Raw genomic sequence first — 19,161 nt, 5'->3', positions numbered from 1 at the left:
GTCTCCGCTCCTCCACATGCAGCTGCTGGGTGACCTTGGGCCAGTCACACTTCTCTGAAGTCTCTCAGCCCCACTCACCTCACAGAGCGTTTGTTGTGGGGGAGGAAGGGAAAGGAGAATGTTAGCCGCTTTGAGACTCCTGAAGGGGAGTGAAAGGTGGGATATCAAATCCAAACTCTTCTCTTCTTCTTCATCATTTAACCTTTCTCCTTCTATCTAGTCTTGGCTCATTCGGAGAAAGGACCAGGGTGGGGATCCTTCATTAGAGTGGCAACATACATAATTTTATTTGTATGCCTCGTTTCCACAGTATATACCATGCTCAAAGTGTCTTACAACATAAAAACACATAATTACAACATAACAAAAGTAGGTAAGGTAAAAAGGTAAAGGACCCCATGACAGTTAAGTCCAGTCAAAGGTGTGGTGCTCATCTTGCTTCAGGCCAAGGGAGCCGACGTTTGTCCACAGTTTTCCGGGTCACGTGGCCAGCATGACTAAACCACTTCTGGTGCAACGGGACAGTGTGACGAGTGCCAGAGTGCACGGAAAGGCCGTTTACCTTCCCGCCACAGCGGTATCTATTTATCTACTTGCACTGGTGTGCTTTCGAACTGCTAGGTTGGCAGGAGATCGACTGTAATGAGGGAGAGATCCTCAAATGAAGTCTGCTCTTCGTCTTCCATGCTAGGGGAGAGGACCTCAAAGCGATTGTGTATTTCTAAACAATCAGAGCGAACCCTGGGCTTCCTACTTCTTTGAGTCACATTTCTCCATATATCTGGCTTCTGTGTTGGTGAACTAGCCTCCTTCTCAGGGGAGTCCCCTGTCCCCTCCTTGGTGGAGACGGTGTGCTCTGTTGCTTCCAAGAAGAGCTCCAGCTCTCTAATTCTTTGGAGCGTAGCTACACGTTCCTCCAGTTGCTGGACTTTCTCTTTTAAGAGGGCAATCAACATGCAATTGCTGCAGGTAAAGCTGCCTGCAACCTTTGGCAGGATGGCAAACATTGTGCAGGAACCGCAGGCGACTGCAGCTGTTCCCTCACTCTCCAACTTGAGAACGTGTCGTTGGGGGTGGCTACAGTGGTCCTCCATCATAAGAAGTGTGCAGACAGGACAAATAACTCCCCCCCCCCAAAAAAAACCCCTAGGTCTCCCCCAACAAACGTTTGAGACTAGCTCCCCTAAATCTAAAAGATGGATCAAACTGTGCGCGCCGCTAGGCGCGCGTCGCTGCCCTGCAAGCTCTGATAAGCTCCTCCCACAGCTAATCACCTGCCTCAACAGAAACCCTGCCCCCTCTGACCTTTGCACAGGGAGAGCAGCTAATCAGCCACAAGAAACACACACACAATAAAACCCTTTTTGCTCCTTCTTCAGCTGCTGCCCTGCAAGCTCTGCAAGCTGCTGCCCTGCAAGCTGTTGGAAAAAGGTCTGCAAGGCAGAGAGAAAGCCTTCAGGACTCAATGTGAAGCTGTGATCTCAAGCTTCTTCAGCAGCCTCACCAGGGCATTCTGATGAGGTGACTAAGAAACCACCTGCCCCACAGCCACTTTAAAGTTTTCATTAAAGTTTGATAATATTTTAAAGTTAGTTTAAGCTTCTAGGTACTGCTTTCTCTAAGGAAGTTCCCATGTGTGCCTTGATTCTATCTCGGGGTGAGGAAGGCTAGAGAGGGAGGAGGAGAATCCTGCAAAAGCTCATGTGCGCGGAAGCCAGATGCTGTGAGGCTTCTTTAGACTTGTCCAAGCCAGCCGTGAGGCAAGTGAATAGGGCCCCAAGTGGGCACCACTTTGCCACCCCCTGAGATGCCCACCACCCGAGAGGATTGCCTCAAACTGCCTCATGACTGAGCTGGCCCTGGCTGCCTTTTCCCCCACACTTCCCCCCAGTCCTTATTTTTAAAAGGTTGTGATGGAAAAATAAGCTGTCAGACAGCACAGACCCATCGCTCTTCCGAAAACACAAGACTGAGTGGTGGTGCTGGTGATTACAGCTCTAAAAGCCAGTCCAGTCAACTGCAGTCCCCCCCCCCCCAGTCTGAATTACTGAAGTTGCTCATGAAACTTTAAAAAGATCTTTTCTGGTGGGTAAAAAAGGTAGGAGGCAGAGTGGTTGGAGAGCAGATACTTTCCAGCGACTTATTTAAAGTCAAGATATCATTGTCTTGGTTCCTCGAATGGGCTGGCATAAATCAGCTGTGCTGTGTAAAACACTTGGGTTACATCTGCATTGTGTTGCTATGGTAACTTAACTGAAAGGCATGGGTAAGTGACTCCAGGCAATGCTGCCAAGCCGGAGACTGTCTGGTCAAGGGGAAAAAAGCCTGCTATGTGTTTTGGGTCCCTTGGTGCTAATAAAGAGGAGCTAGTGGCAGCCTGCTCTTCTTTTCCCCCCTCCGCCACCCAGACTGAAGCCTGTGTTCCGCGTAAAGCCCAAAGTTCATCTTGAAGAAAACACAGTACCTGCTTTTGCCTGCTTTCTACTTGGATCTCGTGCTTTTCTGGTGTGTGTGTTTTTATATTATTTGGATCGATGCTGATGTCGTGTTAAATATTCACCTTGAGAAACCGCAGCTCCGTTTCTACTCCCACACATAATCTTGAAAATGGTAAGTTTGTGAGGGAGCTGGAAATTCTGCTTCCTCTTGCCTAGGCACTTTCACGAAGTGAAGGCTCCCAGGATTTCCAGTACTTGGGTCACCAACCCTAGCTATTGAAACATCTTAAATCTGTAGCATTGATAGGTTACTAAAACTTTGCTTCTGGGAAAACCTGCTACAAATTATGTGGCTATATATTGTGGGCGGGCAGGCTGACAGCAGGATTGTGCCCCTTGGCCCCTGCCCATATGCGTTCAGAGACAACAAATATTCCACCAGGACGTGGGGCTTGAACCCACGACTCTGAGATTAAGAGTCTTATGTTCTACTGACTGAGTCGATCTATGGAACTGGTACTGCAACAGGTGCCACATATTACTTGTTCCATATCTGTAAGAAATCAATCTTAGCGTGGTGGCATCTGCACTTTACCTATTGAAATCAGGGAGGCACTTTTACTGTTCTCTTTTTGTCACCTGCTAAAAACATTTTTTTTCCCTTTTACACAAGGCTACCCAGATATTTAGAATGCTGGTGTTGTTTTTAGTTTATTGCTGGTGTTAATTTTCTGAAGAATTATAACAATAATTTTATTATTTATATGCCATCCATCTGACTGGACTTAAATTGTTTTTATTAATAATGTCATGGTTTCATTCTTTTTGTAAACCATTTTGAACTTTTTCCGCAATCAAGCAGTATATACATTTTATGAAATAAGTAAATGATAACTGATACAAGGAGGCCTTGGGCTTCATCAAGCTCCCTCTTCACTTCAGCCATGTGACTAGTTCTCCTTTGCTAGAGGTCCTCTGGAAGCGGGTCTTAAAGGAAGGTGAAGCTTGTCGGAGGATGGGCTCTCTTGGTCTTGGGTTCCTTGGGCTCTTTCAGGAAGAAGGGCAGGATATAAATTGGAGCAATATAGGATCCTATTTAAAATTTGTATATTGCCGTTCATCACAAGATTCCACGATAGTCTACTATAAAGTCAGCCAACATTACTGAGTATTTAAAACTGTCAGGAAAACCAGAACAGATAAAAGTGATTGAGCTTAAATGCAATAAAAGGTCTGGAGAAATAAAAAGGTCTGCTCCTGGCACCGAAAAGAGCAGTGTAGCGAGGCTATAGGCTATATTAAGTGTTGTGCTGAACCACACTTTCAATTCCAGGGCCAGCTCATTGTGGAAGAAACAGCTTCAGCGGTGCTAAAAGGCCTTGATGTCTTGATTTAGTCGTTCCTTAATTCAGAGTGCTCATTTGCGTTACAAATGTGTCTCCTTATTCTGAAATTATTTTAAGTCTTGTGTAATTATTTAAGTCTAGTGAAATGTAATTATTAGCTGTGCAAAATAATAAGCAATGTGCATCTTTGCTCCATGGCGAAAGCAAATGTGTCCAGTGAAGGGGTGGGTGGGATGCATGCAAAATGTCCTCTCCGCCCCCCCCCCCCAAAAAAAGGAAGAAAAAGTGCCCAATAATGCAGGGCAGTTGACAGGATGAGGATTGCTTCAAATCGGTGATTAGACTGGCCGCAGAAAGCTTAGTAAATTAATGGAGGATGTGCATTTCACCCACTGACTCCAGGAAAGAGCTAATTGGGTACAGGAAGCAGGATGAACTGTAGACTGCACTAGCTCCACATGCCGTTCTCTGTTATGAGTTGCATTCAAATCTTGTGTAGAAGCTCCCATAGAGTTGGAAGGAGTGGCATGGGCTACTTAGGTATAGAATTCAATGAAAATATGCCTGCAAAAGTCTTCTACCAACATGCTCCAGAGGCGGATTTAGGGTTCACCCACATTGGGTGATGAGCCAAGAGGGTGCCACAGAGGGCACTGCCTGCTCACCTTTGGGCAGGGGATGTACAGACAGGAGGATGGGTGGGTGCTAAATCCAGTGGTAATCCAAGAGGGGGTGGGCTCTGGGTATGGCCCTCACTTCAAGGGGCTGGAAGCCCGTCCTCTCCAGGGTTACTGGTTGGCTTGTTTGTATGGGCCAATGCCTGCTCGGTCGGGAGGGAAGGGCCAAACATCCCAACCCCCACTGCGCAGGAAGTGAAACATAGTCCCCCGGGGCCATGCCACAGCTGCACCGAGCAGCAACGGCCGCCCTCCCAGTGCCCCAGGTAAGCGGTTACTGTCTTTATCCATTTTAGTTATTTGGGTGTGGAGCTGCTACCACTTTCACACACTTCAAAATAGGACCTAAACGTCTTGGGCCAGTTTCAGCCAAACTAGTCATTATGTGAAAGTAGCCTTTGCTTTCACCTTCACAGGATTTTAAGAGGTGAAAAACACTTTCATGGTTGGAAATCAGAAAATTTTAAGGTTTTACTTCTACAGGCACTATATGATAGAATCTTGGGGGGTGCTAATAGAAATGGCAGGAATCTTTCTATTAAATTTTATGTCTTGGACACCGTTCAAGTTTTCCAGTAAAAACCTGTGATCCTTATACCGATCTTGAGTCTGCTTGAAGGATATATTGCTTGCTTTGCCTGTTGCAACTTAAAACAAAAAAACAAAAAAGGGCAAGACAGAATCTGCATTTTAAACTGTGTTTTTTTTAAGTATGGACAAAAGTGGTTCGCAAATACTTGCTTTTATCTGTGAGTAATCTAAGAGTTATGCAGGCTCTGTATCTGCAGGCTGATACCCAAGATTCTTGTTTGATTCCCCACCCCACCCTGCAAAAGTTCTTCTGTGTGCATTTGAGATCATCTTATACCAGGGATTGGCAAGCTTACTGAATGATGGGCTGGTCCACGCTCCATCTGTCGGAAGATGGGCCAGAGCATGTGCACATGTACACTCCTCTGGGTCAGAGGAGTGCCCGTGTGCACACGCTATTTCCAGCGCTCCTCCAACCCGGATGTGCGCCAGAAATAGTGGGTGCGCATGCGCACGGGCACTTCTCCGTCCCACATGTGTGTGCACAAGCTATTTCTGGCATACATCCGGGTTGGAGGAGCGCATGCGCACAGGTGCCATCAACCCAGAGGTTTGTCCCTGTGCTGCACCATGCCAGTAAGAGCGGGGGGCGGCAGGGGTCACCATGGGCCGGGTAGACAAGCCCCATGGGCCACTACCTGCCCATGAACCTTAGGTTGCCGACCTCAGTCTTATACCTACCCCCATCCCTCTATGTCTCTCTTAAACATTTCACACTGCAGGGATGCAACAGCACAGGAATAAAGGGCCAGACCCCACATTTGCAAGCAGGTGTCAACTTTTCTTCTCTTTCTTTTCTAAAAAAGGTAGCCACAGTAGTTGCCATTGGCCAGAAGATGTATAAAATTATGCCTAGCGGAACGAAAATGAATGTGGAGGTGTTTGCCTCTTGTCTCTCACAATGCTAGGACCTGGGGTCATCCAATGAAGCTGAATCTTGGGAGACCCAAAATCAATGTCTTCGGTGGGAACTTAAACTGGTGGGAGCTGAGTTGAGCTCCTGTTGAGGTTGAGTAGTGTCCCTGCTCCTGATTAAAGAGTCTGTTGCAGGCAGAGACCGCAAAAGTGGCATATGCTGCCCTGCAGTCATTGCAGCGTGAATACAAAAGAAAACTCAGACCATTTGGCTTATAAAACCTTCAGCAACCTGCTGGAAGATTAGTTGTTTTCAATTAAAGTATTCCAGCTGAAATGATAATGACTTAAAATGTCCATATTTGTCTCTTTGCAGTTTCTTAGCTGAATCTATGGCTTTCATTTTACAGAGTCCCTGCGTCCGTAGAGCTTGCCTAAACCAAGCATACTTGGTTCCCAGTTTCCAACTGCTGCTTTTCACACCACTGCCAGAAGAGATGCTTAATCTGTCTTCCAGTCCTAGTTCCAACCGCAAGCAGTGCAAATGCCACTGTTGTGCATTTATTTTACCTTGATATTAAGATTCACCTTTGTCTTAAGATTTGTCTTAATTAAATATAGTCTTCATCAGTTTTCAAATAACATGCACCAACAGTGACACAATTTGGACCAGCACAACAATGTGTTCCCATGAGATCAGAAAAAAAAGGTACGGTCACCTCTGACAAGCAAGTCAGAGCCATTTAGGTTTACTCATGGTGAGCAGAATGTTCTGGGCAAACAGGTTAAGTACATGGGTTTGTCGTCTGGTGTGGATTCCTCCTGTCGCACTGAGATTGTGTTTGTGGACGCTAAAGTGACTTAGTTGGAGTCAACCTTTTCCTTCCTGATCTGTTGGCTGAGGCCAGGAAGCACTTTAAAAGCTGCAAACTGGGCATGTCTCTGAACACAAGCATTGAACAACTTTAGACTAAGGGCTCATCCCCACTTCCACTTTTCCCATGCCCTGAAAGGAGGGGTTCAAGTGGTTTTCTGCTTGTCCCAAGCTTTTCTTGGCATGGGTCTGAGCAATTTCACCTTTGCCCCACTGCTTTCCCCCAGAAAACTCGCCCTTTAGCCCTAAATCAGAGCAAACTGTCAATTCCAGAGAAAACCCAATGGAAGTTTATGCTGATTCAGTGCTGAAGATAAGGTTTTCCCAAACAGAAGTGTAGATGAGCCCAAAGATAGTATTAAATCCGAAAAGAATTGAATGTTAGTTCGAGCTTGCAAAAGTTATGCAGGTGCTTGAAACTCCTTTTATGGATCAAAAGATCAACCTACTTCTGTTCCTTTTTAGTTTTACCTGTGGTCATTCATGAGTCCATTTCTTCTTGTTTCAGCATTAATCTGTGATTATTTTTTTTAAAAAAGGAAACTTACAAAAATTGGGGGTGGGGAATCACAGAAAGCACGGGTTTGTAAATATTTTTTCCCCTAAGATGTGCATTTTTATACACATTGTTTTCCAAGCTGGGAAGTGCATTGCAAAAATTCAGAGAAGTCCAAAGTCCAAAGGATGGGATCATTCTCATCCCCATATTAGCCCAAGAGGTGCAGATTCACTTCAGAATGAATTCTTCAAGTGCCCTTCCTCTGTCCAAACCAGCCTTTCTCAACCTGTGGGTCCCCAGATGTTATTGAACTACAACTCTCTTCACCCCTAGCTAGTAAGGCCAGAGCTCGGGGATCATGGGAGTTGTAGTCCAACAACATCTGGGGACCCACAGGTTGGGAACCGCTGGTCCAGACCCAAACAACTTCCATTGAGGCCAGGTGAAGATGGAAGCAGTACTTTTGAGGCTCCGTCGGAGCATGTTGCTTCGCTTGGGAGGGGACTGGAACTGATGAGAAAATGAGGCTATCATGCCACATTGCAAAAATGGTGCATGCAATGCCATTTTCCCCCATTGGAAATGATATGACTGGGAGTCCTAGTCCTATGGACTATTGGTGGGGAACAACCTTATCTGAATTTGTTGTGCAAACTCCCCCAATTGGAAAAAGCCCCCATCACTAAGCTTCTCCTTCTATACCCACTGGGACTCCCCACACCCCCAGGCCCTAGCCTTATTCTTTTTGTTCTGTCTGCTTCATAAAGTCCTTCCAGGGAAGCTAATGTTCACTTTGTATTGTGAGCTGGTGTGTCATGGAAGCTCTTTATGCTACTTGTGTTTGAGTATTTCTACCTTCCTATGCCTGGGATATTGCCTGTTTTATCATAATGCACACGTTTAATTTTTTATTTCCTCTTTTGCAAAATGTGGCAATCGGTTTTTAAAGTGTATCCTGTTGCAATGCTTATTAAAATTAAGCCCCGGGAAGATATGTTTGCATTTGAAGTAGCTCAGATATAGCACCTTGGAGAAAAGGTGTCTGATGCGCTAGCGTAAAAATGAAGTCTTATTAAGCAGAAACGCAGTGCTTCTGTTGAATATTCCAGCAATTAAATTTTATCTTGATTCGTATGCAGGTCAGGATGGTTTCAAAGGAGGACGAGGAAGCAAAGCATCATGGTTTAATGCTATGCAAATTAGTGTTAACATGCTGTTTCATTTCTCGTTAATGCATTGTTACACTGTTACTCATTGAAAAGAAAGTATGTGACACCTATTAAGAGTGATGACCTACTCACTTAGTTTTCCATTTAGCTTGGCAAAGTGTCCCAGAAAAGATTCTGGTGCCAAGGGATTGCATGAAATCGGAAGAAAAGATAAGACTGAGGGCTTTGCTTTCTTTAAAGCCTTGTGTGGGTATTATTTACCATGGTAGCATATCTTACATTTATACTAGATCATGTAACATGCTGAAATCCTTTCCTACAGTAGACAAAGGAGTTTGTGTGTGTGTGCGTGTGTGTGTGTGTGTGTGTGTTAAAAAGAGGAAATACTTCAATGTGCTGCATTTGTACCACTTCCCCATAAAGGGCTCAAAAAGGCAGTCAATAAGTTTTCCTTTTTGGCATTGCAACAACCCTGAAAGGTATGTTAGGCAAAGAGAGAAGGGGGTTCAGATGAATCTCCTGGTGCATTAATGTAATAGGTGAAGGGGGCTGTGGAACAATGTGCACAAACACACCCCACCAGCTGCAATCTTGAGCACCCCTAGAACAACCGGCAGAAAGTCTCTTGGTGAATGCATGGCTAAAAAGGAATTTGAGCCCCAGTTCCCTGAATGTCCAAAACTGTTCACTGACACCATTATTATTATTATTATTATTATCGACTGACTTCAGGTCCAGTGTTGGACCATTTCGATCGGATACTCCCTGCTGATGTGGATAGATTCCTCCAAGTTGGTAGGCCCACCACCTGCCTCCTTGATCCGTGCCCATCTTGGCTGATTAGGGAGTGTCCAGATGTTGCGCGGACCCCCCTGGTTGAAATTATCAATTTGTCCCTTGACACGGGGACATTCCCAGGGGAACTGAAGGAAGCAGTAGTGTGTCCACTCTTAAAGAAAACTTCATTAGATCCCTTAGACCTATCCAATTACTGCCCAGTTTCAAATCTTCCATATCTGGGTAAGGTAATTGAGAGAGCGGTTGCTGAGCAGCTTGGTAGGTTTCTGGAGGAAACATCGGCATTAGATCCATTTCAGTCCGGTTTCCGTCCTGGTTTTGGGATGGAGACGGCTCTGGTTGCCCTAACAGATGATCTCTGTAGACAACTGGATCGAGGCGGGTCAGGACTGCTGATCCTTTTAGATTTGTCAGCAGCCTTTGACATGGTCGATCATGATCTTCTGGACCACCGCCTCGCAGACATGGGGATACAGGGCATAGCCCGTAACTGGCTGTGCTCTTTTATCTCTGGTCGGGGACAGAGGGTGGCACTAGGGAGGGAAATGTCGTCACGCCATTCCTTGGTGTGTGGAGTGCTGCAGGCGCAATTCTCTCCCCGATGCTTTTTAACATCTTTATGCGCCCCCTTGCCCAGATTATACGGAGCTTTGGGCTGGGCTGTCACCAATATGCTGATGACACTCAGCTCTACCTGCTGATGGATGGCAACACCGACTCGGCCCCGAACACACTGACCAGATGTTTGGAAGCTGTGGCTGGATGGTTTCGTGGGAGCCGATTGAAACTAAATCCTTCAAAGACAGAGGTCCTATGGCTGGGACGGGATGGCATGGGGATGAGGGACCAACTCCCTTCTCTTGCAGGGGCCCAATTAGTGCCATTGCCTTCCGTTAAGAGTTTGGGTGTAATCCTTGATGCCTCCCTTTCCATGGAGGCGCAAGTTACAGCAACAGCCAAGGCGACATTTTTCCACCTTCGCCGCATCAAGCAGTTGGTCCCTTACCTTTCCCGCCCTGACCTGGCCACAGTGATCCATGCGATGGTCATCTCCAGGCTTGACTACTGTAATTCGCTCTACGCGGGGCTGCCCTTGAAGCTGTCCCAGAAACTCCAGCGGGTGCAGAATGCTGCAGCGAGGCTCCTCACGGGGTCTCTGCCATGGGAGCATATTCACCCAGTGCTTTTCAAACTGCACTGGCTCCCAGTAGAGTACAGGGTCAGATTTAAGGTGCTGCTTTTGACCTTTAAAGCCCTTCACGGCCTAGGACCCTCGTACCTACGACACTGCCTCTCCTGGTATGCCCCACGGAGAGCCTCAAGGTCCATAAATAGCAACACCCTAGTGGTCCCGGGCCCTAAGGAAGTTAGTTTGGCTTCAACCAGAGCCAGGGCCTTTTCAACTCTGACTCCGGCCTTGTGGAACTCTCTGCCTCATGAGACCAGGGCCCTGCAGGATCTGATTTCTTTCCGCAGGGCCTGTAAGACGGAGTTGTTCTGCCTGACCTTTGGCTTGGAGCCAATTTGATTCCCGCCCTCTCTTTCTTTTTTCCTTTCCTTCTCCTCCTACGATGAGGCTATATTTTAATATTTTAATGTTTAAAATTTTTAATGTTGTATTTTAATTTTGTTTTTAAGTTGTAATCATTCAACTTGTTTTTATTATTGCTTGTAAGCCGCTCTGAGCCCGGCCTTGGCTGGGGAGGGCAGGGTATAAATAAAAAATTATTATTATTATTATTATTATTATTATTGAATATTTATACCCAGCCCATCTGGCTGGGTTGCACCAGTCTCTCTGGGCAGCTTCCAACATATATATATATATATATATATATATATATATATATATATATATTGATAAAACATCAAACATTAAGAACTTTCTTATGCACAGCTGCATTCAGATGGCTTTTTAAAGTCATATACAGTGGTACCTCGGGTTAAGAACTTAATTTGTTCTGGAGCTCCGTTCTTAACCTGAGGTACCACTTTAGCTAATGGGGCCTCCCGCTGCCACTGCGCCACCACCTCACGACTTCTTTTCTTATCCTGAAGCAAAGTCTTAACCCGAGGTACTACGTCCAGGTTAGCAGAGTCTGTAACCTGAAGCGTCTGTAACCCAAGGTACCACTGTAGTTGTTTAACATCTGATAGGATCACAAGGGCATTCCACAGGATGGGTGCCACTAACGCTAAGGCCCTCTGCCCGGTTCTATGTAACTTCACTTCTCACAGTGAGGGAACCACCAGAAGACCCTTGGAGCTGGATCTTAGTGCCTGGGCTGAATGACACGGTTGGAGACACTCCTCTAGGTATACAGGGCTGAGGCCGTTTAGGGCTTTAAAGGTCAGCATCAACACTTTGAATTGTGCTCAGAAATTTACTGGGAGCCAGTCTAGACTCTTTAGGACCTAATAAGAAAGCATTAGGCCATGAGACATAGAACAGATTTCCTTCTCCAACTCAGAAGATCACTGTGTTCTAAATTTGGTGCACTGTCTGAGGTTTTGGGTGTCTCTTCGTGTCGCATACCATTGCATGGAGCACATAACTATCAACTCATTTGCATATCTCTTAACTATCAGAGGTTGGGTGTGTGCCTTTAAAATTATGTTCCTCTCTGTCCATCTTCTTTTCACAATTTTTTTAAAGAAATATGGAAAGAAAATAGATCACTGTAAAAGCAATTCCACATGTTATGCTGTGACAGTAGTTTCTCTCAAGTCTTTAGTGAATACTCTTATCTGATAAATATCTCTGGTCCTACGATGCCTTCGGTTTCTTTAAAATAAGAATAAAGAATAATTTCCCACTTGCTCTAAAGTGCTTCTTGGAACTGAATATCAGTCTGTTATCTTGGCTTGCATTCCAGTCTGATTAGGTGTAGACGTTATACATGTTGCATAATCCTGGAACTTCAAAGAGGCCGGTGTCAGATTGAGGGTCACTTTGGCACCCTTTCTCTCCCATTAATCACAATCCTATGTGGTGCTCCTAGCTGACTGATTCTTCTTTTTTTAAGCCTCCTAGCTACCGACTCTGCCAATGCTGCTGTAGCTTTAGTAGGCCCAAGATGGATGTGGTTGTTTACTGAAATATTGTGTAGCCAAACATGTATGGTAATTCTCATTGGATTCCAATTCTGAGGAAGACAGAATGTTAATGAGGATGACTCTAGACAAAAACTCAACGAGAATATTCTCCCTTCTTTTTGTGCACTGGCAGCTTCTCTCTCTGAAGTAAGAGCTATAATTGCTTGTTGGAAAGGTCCATTTATCTTGCAGTGCCAATTATTGATGATGAATTAGCTTTTAAGAATGCCTAGAGGAATCCCATCTTTATGGAAAGATACCTAGAGAAGCCCTATGGGTCTGTGTTGTGATGAGATCCTGGTCTTGAAGGAAATATTTTATCAATTCCTATAATGAACTCGCAGGCTTGGGCATCTGCAAGCTTTCCTGACTTTCCTCTTGCAATGCTCCTTTGCAATGCCCTCCAGGTGCCACATATTAAGGGGTGGTTTGGTCAAAGAATGGGGATTGCTTTTATGGTGGATAAAATACCTGTGCAGATTAGGTCTATCCTAATTTGAATGGTGCATTCTCAGAATAATGGTTCCCATTTTTGGCATTTAACTCTTTTTGGTGTGTAGTTGGTATATGTTTACTCTAAACAGGAGAACGTGTAAGAGGCCTGACGTTTAAATATATTGTGTGTTATGCTTTTCAAGGAATTTGATCTCTGGTGACTCTGGAAGAAAAATATGTAACCGTAAATTAGTGGTTAGGCTTTAAATGAGTGCTGAATGTAGAGCTGGTTAATGAAAGTCTGACTAGCGAGCTGCTCTTCTGTAATTGGAAAAATCTTCAAATAAACAAGTAATTTTATATATAGACCTTTTCACATTCTAGTACAGGTGACTCCAGTCCTGCTTCTGGAGCAAGCCTGAACCTAGAGCTTCACCCTGAAGTCCTACACACGCAAAAGATGGGGCAGATCTGAATGCAATTGACATAGGCTAACTTCATAAGTGTAAATTCAGAAATAACTTCTCAAAATTATATTTAATTTTTAAATAGAAATACAAAAAAATCTCACCCTAACAAACCTGCGCAGTCTGCTGCCCAGGTGGTATTTGCTGAAGGGCCTTTGCTTTCCTTCTTACTTATTTTATCTTTCTGTTTTAACTGGACTGGACTGTCATTCGAACAGAACAGGGGTGGGGAACTTGTGGTGCTTGAGATGTTGTGGGACTTCAACTCCCATCAACCCCAGTTAGCATGGCCAGTGGTCAGGGATAATGAGAATTTCAGTCCATCAACATCTGGAGGGCTACAGGTTTCTCATTCACGATGTGCTGTGTTGCTATAACCTCACTCTGGACATTCATTATACAAAAGTTAATTGCAGGGCTAGTTTGAGGTACGCTAGGAAAGAAACAGACCTACTATGTTTAATCCAATTACCATGATGGTTCAGGTTTCTTAATGCATATATTGGGGGGGGGTGCAAGATTAAAAAGAGCACGCTATTAATACAATCAACTTCGTTGTCATTTTTAACTAATGCATTGTATCTACTCCAAATTAGCAGTTTCCAGCAGTATCCTTTTTTCTGAAAAATTTCCAAAGCTCACCCAATGATTTTTCTTGGGAAATGCTATGCAGTGTGTGAAGGGATTCTAATTGCAAACTCAACTCTGTTACTAATTGCATTTATCAAAGACAACTGTGGTGTTTTCCCCTTAATAACAAATTACAGGGTATAATTCTCCTCTGTGTGCTTTGGTTTTTTGATTTTGCTAATTTTAGCTTTCTGCTCAAGGCACTTGAACCCTAAGCAAGTGACTTTGTCCCAAGGTAGAGATGTTACTGTGCATAAATCATGGTGTCATGGTTAATTTCCACTGTCTGTCACAATTGTCTGTTTCATCTTCTTTTTTAATGGGTTCCAGGGTATGACCTAAAAGCATGTGAAGCCACTATCTTGCTGAAGTTAAGCAGGTCTGATTCTGGTCAGTCATTGCATGGTGACTGCTTGAGAATTTTATGCATGTTGCCTTGTGTTCCATGATGGAAGAAAGGCATGATATGAATGTTAGAGTAAATAAATACATAAAGATTCATTAGGTCTGGCAAACACTTCAAAACCCTCATTTGGAGGCAGGTGTTAATGCATACATGTGGGTTATTCTGTATTGTATCTCTCCATTATATTGAAATCAAGTATTAAGGCAAATGGTAAAAGAATAGAAGCCTCTGGTGGCATAGCCTGAATCATGTCATGAGCCTCCATGCATGATGATTACCAATATTTGGAGCAATGAGAAGAGAAGACTCCCTGGAAAAGACCCTGATGTTGGGAAAGATGGAGGGGACAAGGAGAAGGGGGTGACAGAGGACAAGATGGTTGGACAATGTTCTCGAAGCTACCAGCATGAGCTTGACCAAACTGCGGGAGGCAGTGGAAGACAGGAGGGCCTGGTGTGTTCACGAAGAGTCGGACACGACTAAACAACTAAACAACAACAACAAAGCCATAACCTGCTATTTTTAGGTTATCAATGATTGTGCGAGAAAGGGAAGTATCCATATCACCATAGAATTATAGAATTGTAGAGTTGCAAGGGATCCCAGGGGTCCTCAGGTACAACCTCCTGCATTGCAGGGATCTCAACTAGATCATACATGACAGGTGGCCATTCAACCTATGCTTAAAAACCTCCAGGCAAGGAGTCTGCCACCTTCTGAGGGAGTCAGTTTCACTGTCTCTTACTGTCCTGATATTTAGTCAGAATCTCATTTCTTGTAACTTGAATCCATTGGTTGAGGTCTTACCTTCCAGAGCAGGAGAAAACAAGCTTGCGCCTTCTTTCTTGTGACAGCCCTTTTGATATTTGAAGATGGCTATCATGTCTCCTTTCAGTCTCCTCTTTTCCGGACTTAACATACCTAGTTCCTCATAAGGCTTGGTTTCCAGTAGGTTTATCATCTTGACAGCCCTCCTCTGCACATGTTCCAGCTTGTCAATATCCTTTTTAAATTGTGGTGCCCAGAACTGGACACAGTACTCAGCAAGGTTCTTCCATTTCTCCATTTCATTAAAGAAAGAGACTTCCCATGTCTAATGAAGACAAAAATTTGCACCTCCATTTGTGGCCATTGTCTTGTACAATCTCTATCACTAGCTTGCTTGCTTGCTTGCTTGCTTGCTTGCTTGCTTGCTTTATTTATTTATTTATTTATTTATTTATTTATTTATTTATTTGAACACATAATACAACATTTCCATGCTAACTTTCAAAGTGGAAACTTTTCCAGTTATGCAATCAAGCATCTTCATCACCCCATTTTCAGGGTCTTATTTTTAGCACACTGCATTGGATTCATTAGTGTGAGTTTGGGCATATTGGTGTAGTGTTATAAGAATTCAGTGTTATTAAAAACTCAGGCATGCTGTTCTGAAGCACATCATGAATGGGAAATGCTTGGGGATGAATACCAGGACAGTGAGTGTCAAGAATGTTGGCCTGGGTGATCCCTGGCTCTCTGATCTTTAAATAAAGAACTGGCTGGAATGTGCCTTCTTGAACCTCTTCCCCTCAAGCCTATCCTAAAGGAAGACGAAAGGGGCAGTCGGATAGCACAATGTCCAGCCATTTATTATAGACACAAGCAAGCCAAAGTCGAGCAATTTTATGTCACTCTGGTTTCAGTGAGAGATTTTAAGTATATGCTCGGCTCTCTCAAGAAATCAATAGGACATAAAAAGTGTTCACTTTGGTCAGATCATGGCCAATATGTTATGAAGTGTGGAAAGACAGGGTTGTGCAGGGTGGCCTTGCAGGGTGGCCTTGTGGGCTTGCCTTGGATCTGTGCCTTCCTTTTGCAATATCAACTCTTCTCCAGAATCTGCCTTGCTACTTTTTGTATGTGTAGCAACCTCAAGGTTTGCTTTCCTTAAACTGGGCAGCCAGTTTGAGGATAAAGTGTTGACACCATGGTTGTAGTACTGCTGGAAAGGTGGGAAGTAAGAGATCATAGGATCATATAAGTGTAGAGTTGGAAAGGGCTCTGATGTTTATCTAGTCCATCCCCCTGCAATCCCATATGAGGACGGAACCTGCACCCTTGGTGTTATCAGCACTACGCTCTAGCCAACTGAGCTATCCAGGTGCCAAATTCCCAAATACAGTTGTTGGGCTGAGAGCACTTTTGGTCATTCTGTAGAAGGATCATTGCTGAATGATAAGAGCATCTACTTTACATGGAAAAAAAACAACAACCCAGGTTCTATCCCTGACCTCTCCAGTTTGGACTGGGAGAGATTCCTGCCTGAAATCCTGGAGAGCTGCTGTGGGTCAGTGTAAACAATACTGAGATAGAGGGACCAATGGTGTGCCTCAGTATAAGGCAGCTAAATATATTTCTACACGGACATTGACTCCTAGGGGCCAAGGTAATGTCAGCCCCATGAATGTATTGGGGCCAAATTGGGCCCCCTCAATTTTCAGAAGGTGTTTGGCTCCATCTGCTGGCTCCTTGCGATGGCGCATCATGCGCCCCCCCCCATCCTCTGGAGAAGCCAGTGCCTCTATGAGGTTGTGGCAAGCAGTCAGATAGAAAGTTCCTCTTTTATTCTTCTTTGCATGTCCATGACATTTTAGTACTGAAACCAGTGCAGCAACCCAGCGCAGCGTTTTCTCCATGAAGACTGCAAGCATTTGCAAAGCCATAGACTATGGGCATATGCAGGTGGAGTGGTGCGCAAGTGTCCGGCACACTGAATCAGTGCATTGAATATATGTAGCTCAGTCAATAGAGCTTGAGATTCTTAATCTCAAGTTTGTGGGTTCAAGCTCTATGTTAGGGAAAAGATTCCTGCATGACCCTTGTAGTCCCAACTCTTAAGACTAAAATGGATTAGTAGCCCCAGCTTGAGTGACCACCGCCCAAATCTCTTCCTGTGCCAGTTGGTACTTCTAGGGAGAAATACCACTACATCCCCAAGGTTCAACACTGCAATCTCTGTTGTCCAGCAAGGTGCAATTGTATCTGCTCCTTTTCCCTCCTTCATATTAGAGTCCATATTCAGCTTTTTGGTGCTTATTATAATTAATGGGCGGACAGACTCTGCAGAGTGGTATTCAACTATGTTTTACTCAGAGTAGGCCCATTGAAATTAATGAGTATAACTACATTAGGTGCATTGATATAAGATGATTTATTCTGAGTAAAACCTAGCAGCCTACCATCTGAAGTCCGTAAAGCAGGCAATGCGAATCTGCACACGGATGGCCAGTTTGCCCTGCGAAGAAGGGTTAAATTGAGTTATCAGGCGACAGAACTGCTGCTTCATGCTCCTGTGCCCTGGCTCTGTGTTTAGAGAAGGGAGCATAATGCTTTGGCAGCAGCTTGACATTGCCTTGAAAGGTGCTGGAGGCCGTGCAGTTGTCGGTTGACAAAGGGGGTGGAGAGAGAGAGAGAGAGAGAGAGAGAGAGCAAAGAGTGGCGTGGAGCAGTATTGCAGCACTTGCAGTCTTCTCCCTCACTCTGACAATGTTGCTGCCTGCAACTTAGAATATTTTTTCTCCTTCTCTTTTACCTTTAAGTCATCGCTGCTGCCTTCCAACTTGCACTTGTGCCGCTGGATTGAGCAAAGGGAGGGAAAGCATTTTGGCTTAGAAACACAAAGGAAGAGGTTTAAATCCAGCCTTCTGGGGACTGCTATGGATTTTCTTTTCCTGGGTGAGAGCAACAAAAGACTGCCTGAAAGACGAGAGCGCACCACCCATGTGGGCTGATGGCTGCTCTCCCCCAGCGTGCGCTAAGTTGGAATGCAGATGGGAGTGAAGTGCCTGCTTTGCCTTCTCTGCGGAAGCTGGGGAGCCAGTGTTCAGTTTTGCCCATGCTGCTTCACCTTCAACCAGAATTTCTTCATTAATGCCTGCGTTTAGAAACTCTTGCCCTGTTCTGCCTCGTGGCGAGCCAGTTTGACAGATCTGTTGCTGGATTTTCTTAAGGGAACATATCAAAGATCTGTTCACCTTTTTAAAATAATAATAATAATTATCTGCTTTCCAAATCTAGAAATCTCGACTGACATCGCTTTTAAGTTTTATTTCAAGGGAGTGTACCATTTGTTGGGTGTCAGTCTGGTAGAGTCAATAGGACTTTGTTCCGTTTAAGTGGAGGAGTGCAGTAAAGCCCTACTCTCTTGTGGGAGACAGCCTGAGAGAGCGAGGCTGCTGTAATGTGATTCCAGTGCCATCCGAGGCGGAGAGAGAGGAGTGCCTCTTGCAATTTAGCTGAATGCTTTGATAGATAGAATAGCAGACATGCTTTGCGGGCTGAAAAAGGATTTGCAGTCAGACTTCGGTGAGTGAGACTTAAAATATTACCTTCCATTTCTTTTCATTTGATCTGATCTTCTTTGTGAAAGAAACTTGATCCTTCGAACTTTATTTCATTTCATTTTTTTTACAAACGTGATGCCCACCTTTACTAAAAGTCTCTCAAAATCTGTTTTGCTCTTTCACTGTGGTTTCCATGCTTTTGTTTTAAGCAGCTGTGTTTATGTGTTCACTTGCATGTAATTAATTTGACTTTGTCACCTTGGAAACTGTGGGTTGCTATACTGAACACCTCTTTTAAAAGTCTTTTTGTAGCTTTCATGTCTCCCCCCACCCCGTGGGGGGATTTGTGTGTAGCTCCATGTAATTTTGTATTTTCCCTTTTACTATAAAGCTGAGCTTGCATAGAAAAGACTTAAGGAGGAGCTTTTGTGAGCAGTAAAGGAGCATGCTAAAAATAGGCAGCCTGCTAACTCTGTGCAATGGTCTTCCTAAGATCAAGCAGTCAGTCTAGTGTAATAATATAACACATTAATGATTCTAATTCACTAGAAAATT

General features: G+C 44.4%; 1 protein-coding gene across 10 annotated transcripts in view; it reads left to right on the top strand.

Annotated features, from left to right (window-relative positions):
- The window catches only part of GRIP2 (glutamate receptor interacting protein 2), a 395,495-nt gene that overhangs the window by 263,181 nt on the left and 113,153 nt on the right, over window positions 1-19,161 (top strand). Inside the window, exon 1 of one of the 10 annotated variants that reach the window (XM_081852387.1) lies at window positions 17,770-18,628. The exons of 8 other annotated variants lie outside the window; for them this stretch is intronic. In XM_081852387.1, the coding sequence (XP_081708513.1) occupies window positions 18,589-18,628 (40 nt within the window). In that variant the 5' untranslated portion in view covers window positions 17,770-18,588. Of the gene's footprint in view, window positions 1-17,769; window positions 18,629-19,161 lie in introns of those variants that run through there. One more of the 10 variants, XM_081852388.1, reaches the window with a different exon arrangement.

Source organism: Podarcis erhardii (genome assembly GCF_964252035.2).
Source record: "Podarcis erhardii genome assembly, chromosome: 2".
Lineage (NCBI taxonomy): Eukaryota > Metazoa > Chordata > Lepidosauria > Squamata > Lacertidae > Podarcis > Podarcis erhardii.
Note: the sequence above shows the minus strand (reverse complement) of the source record. Positions and strands in the feature narration are given on the sequence as shown.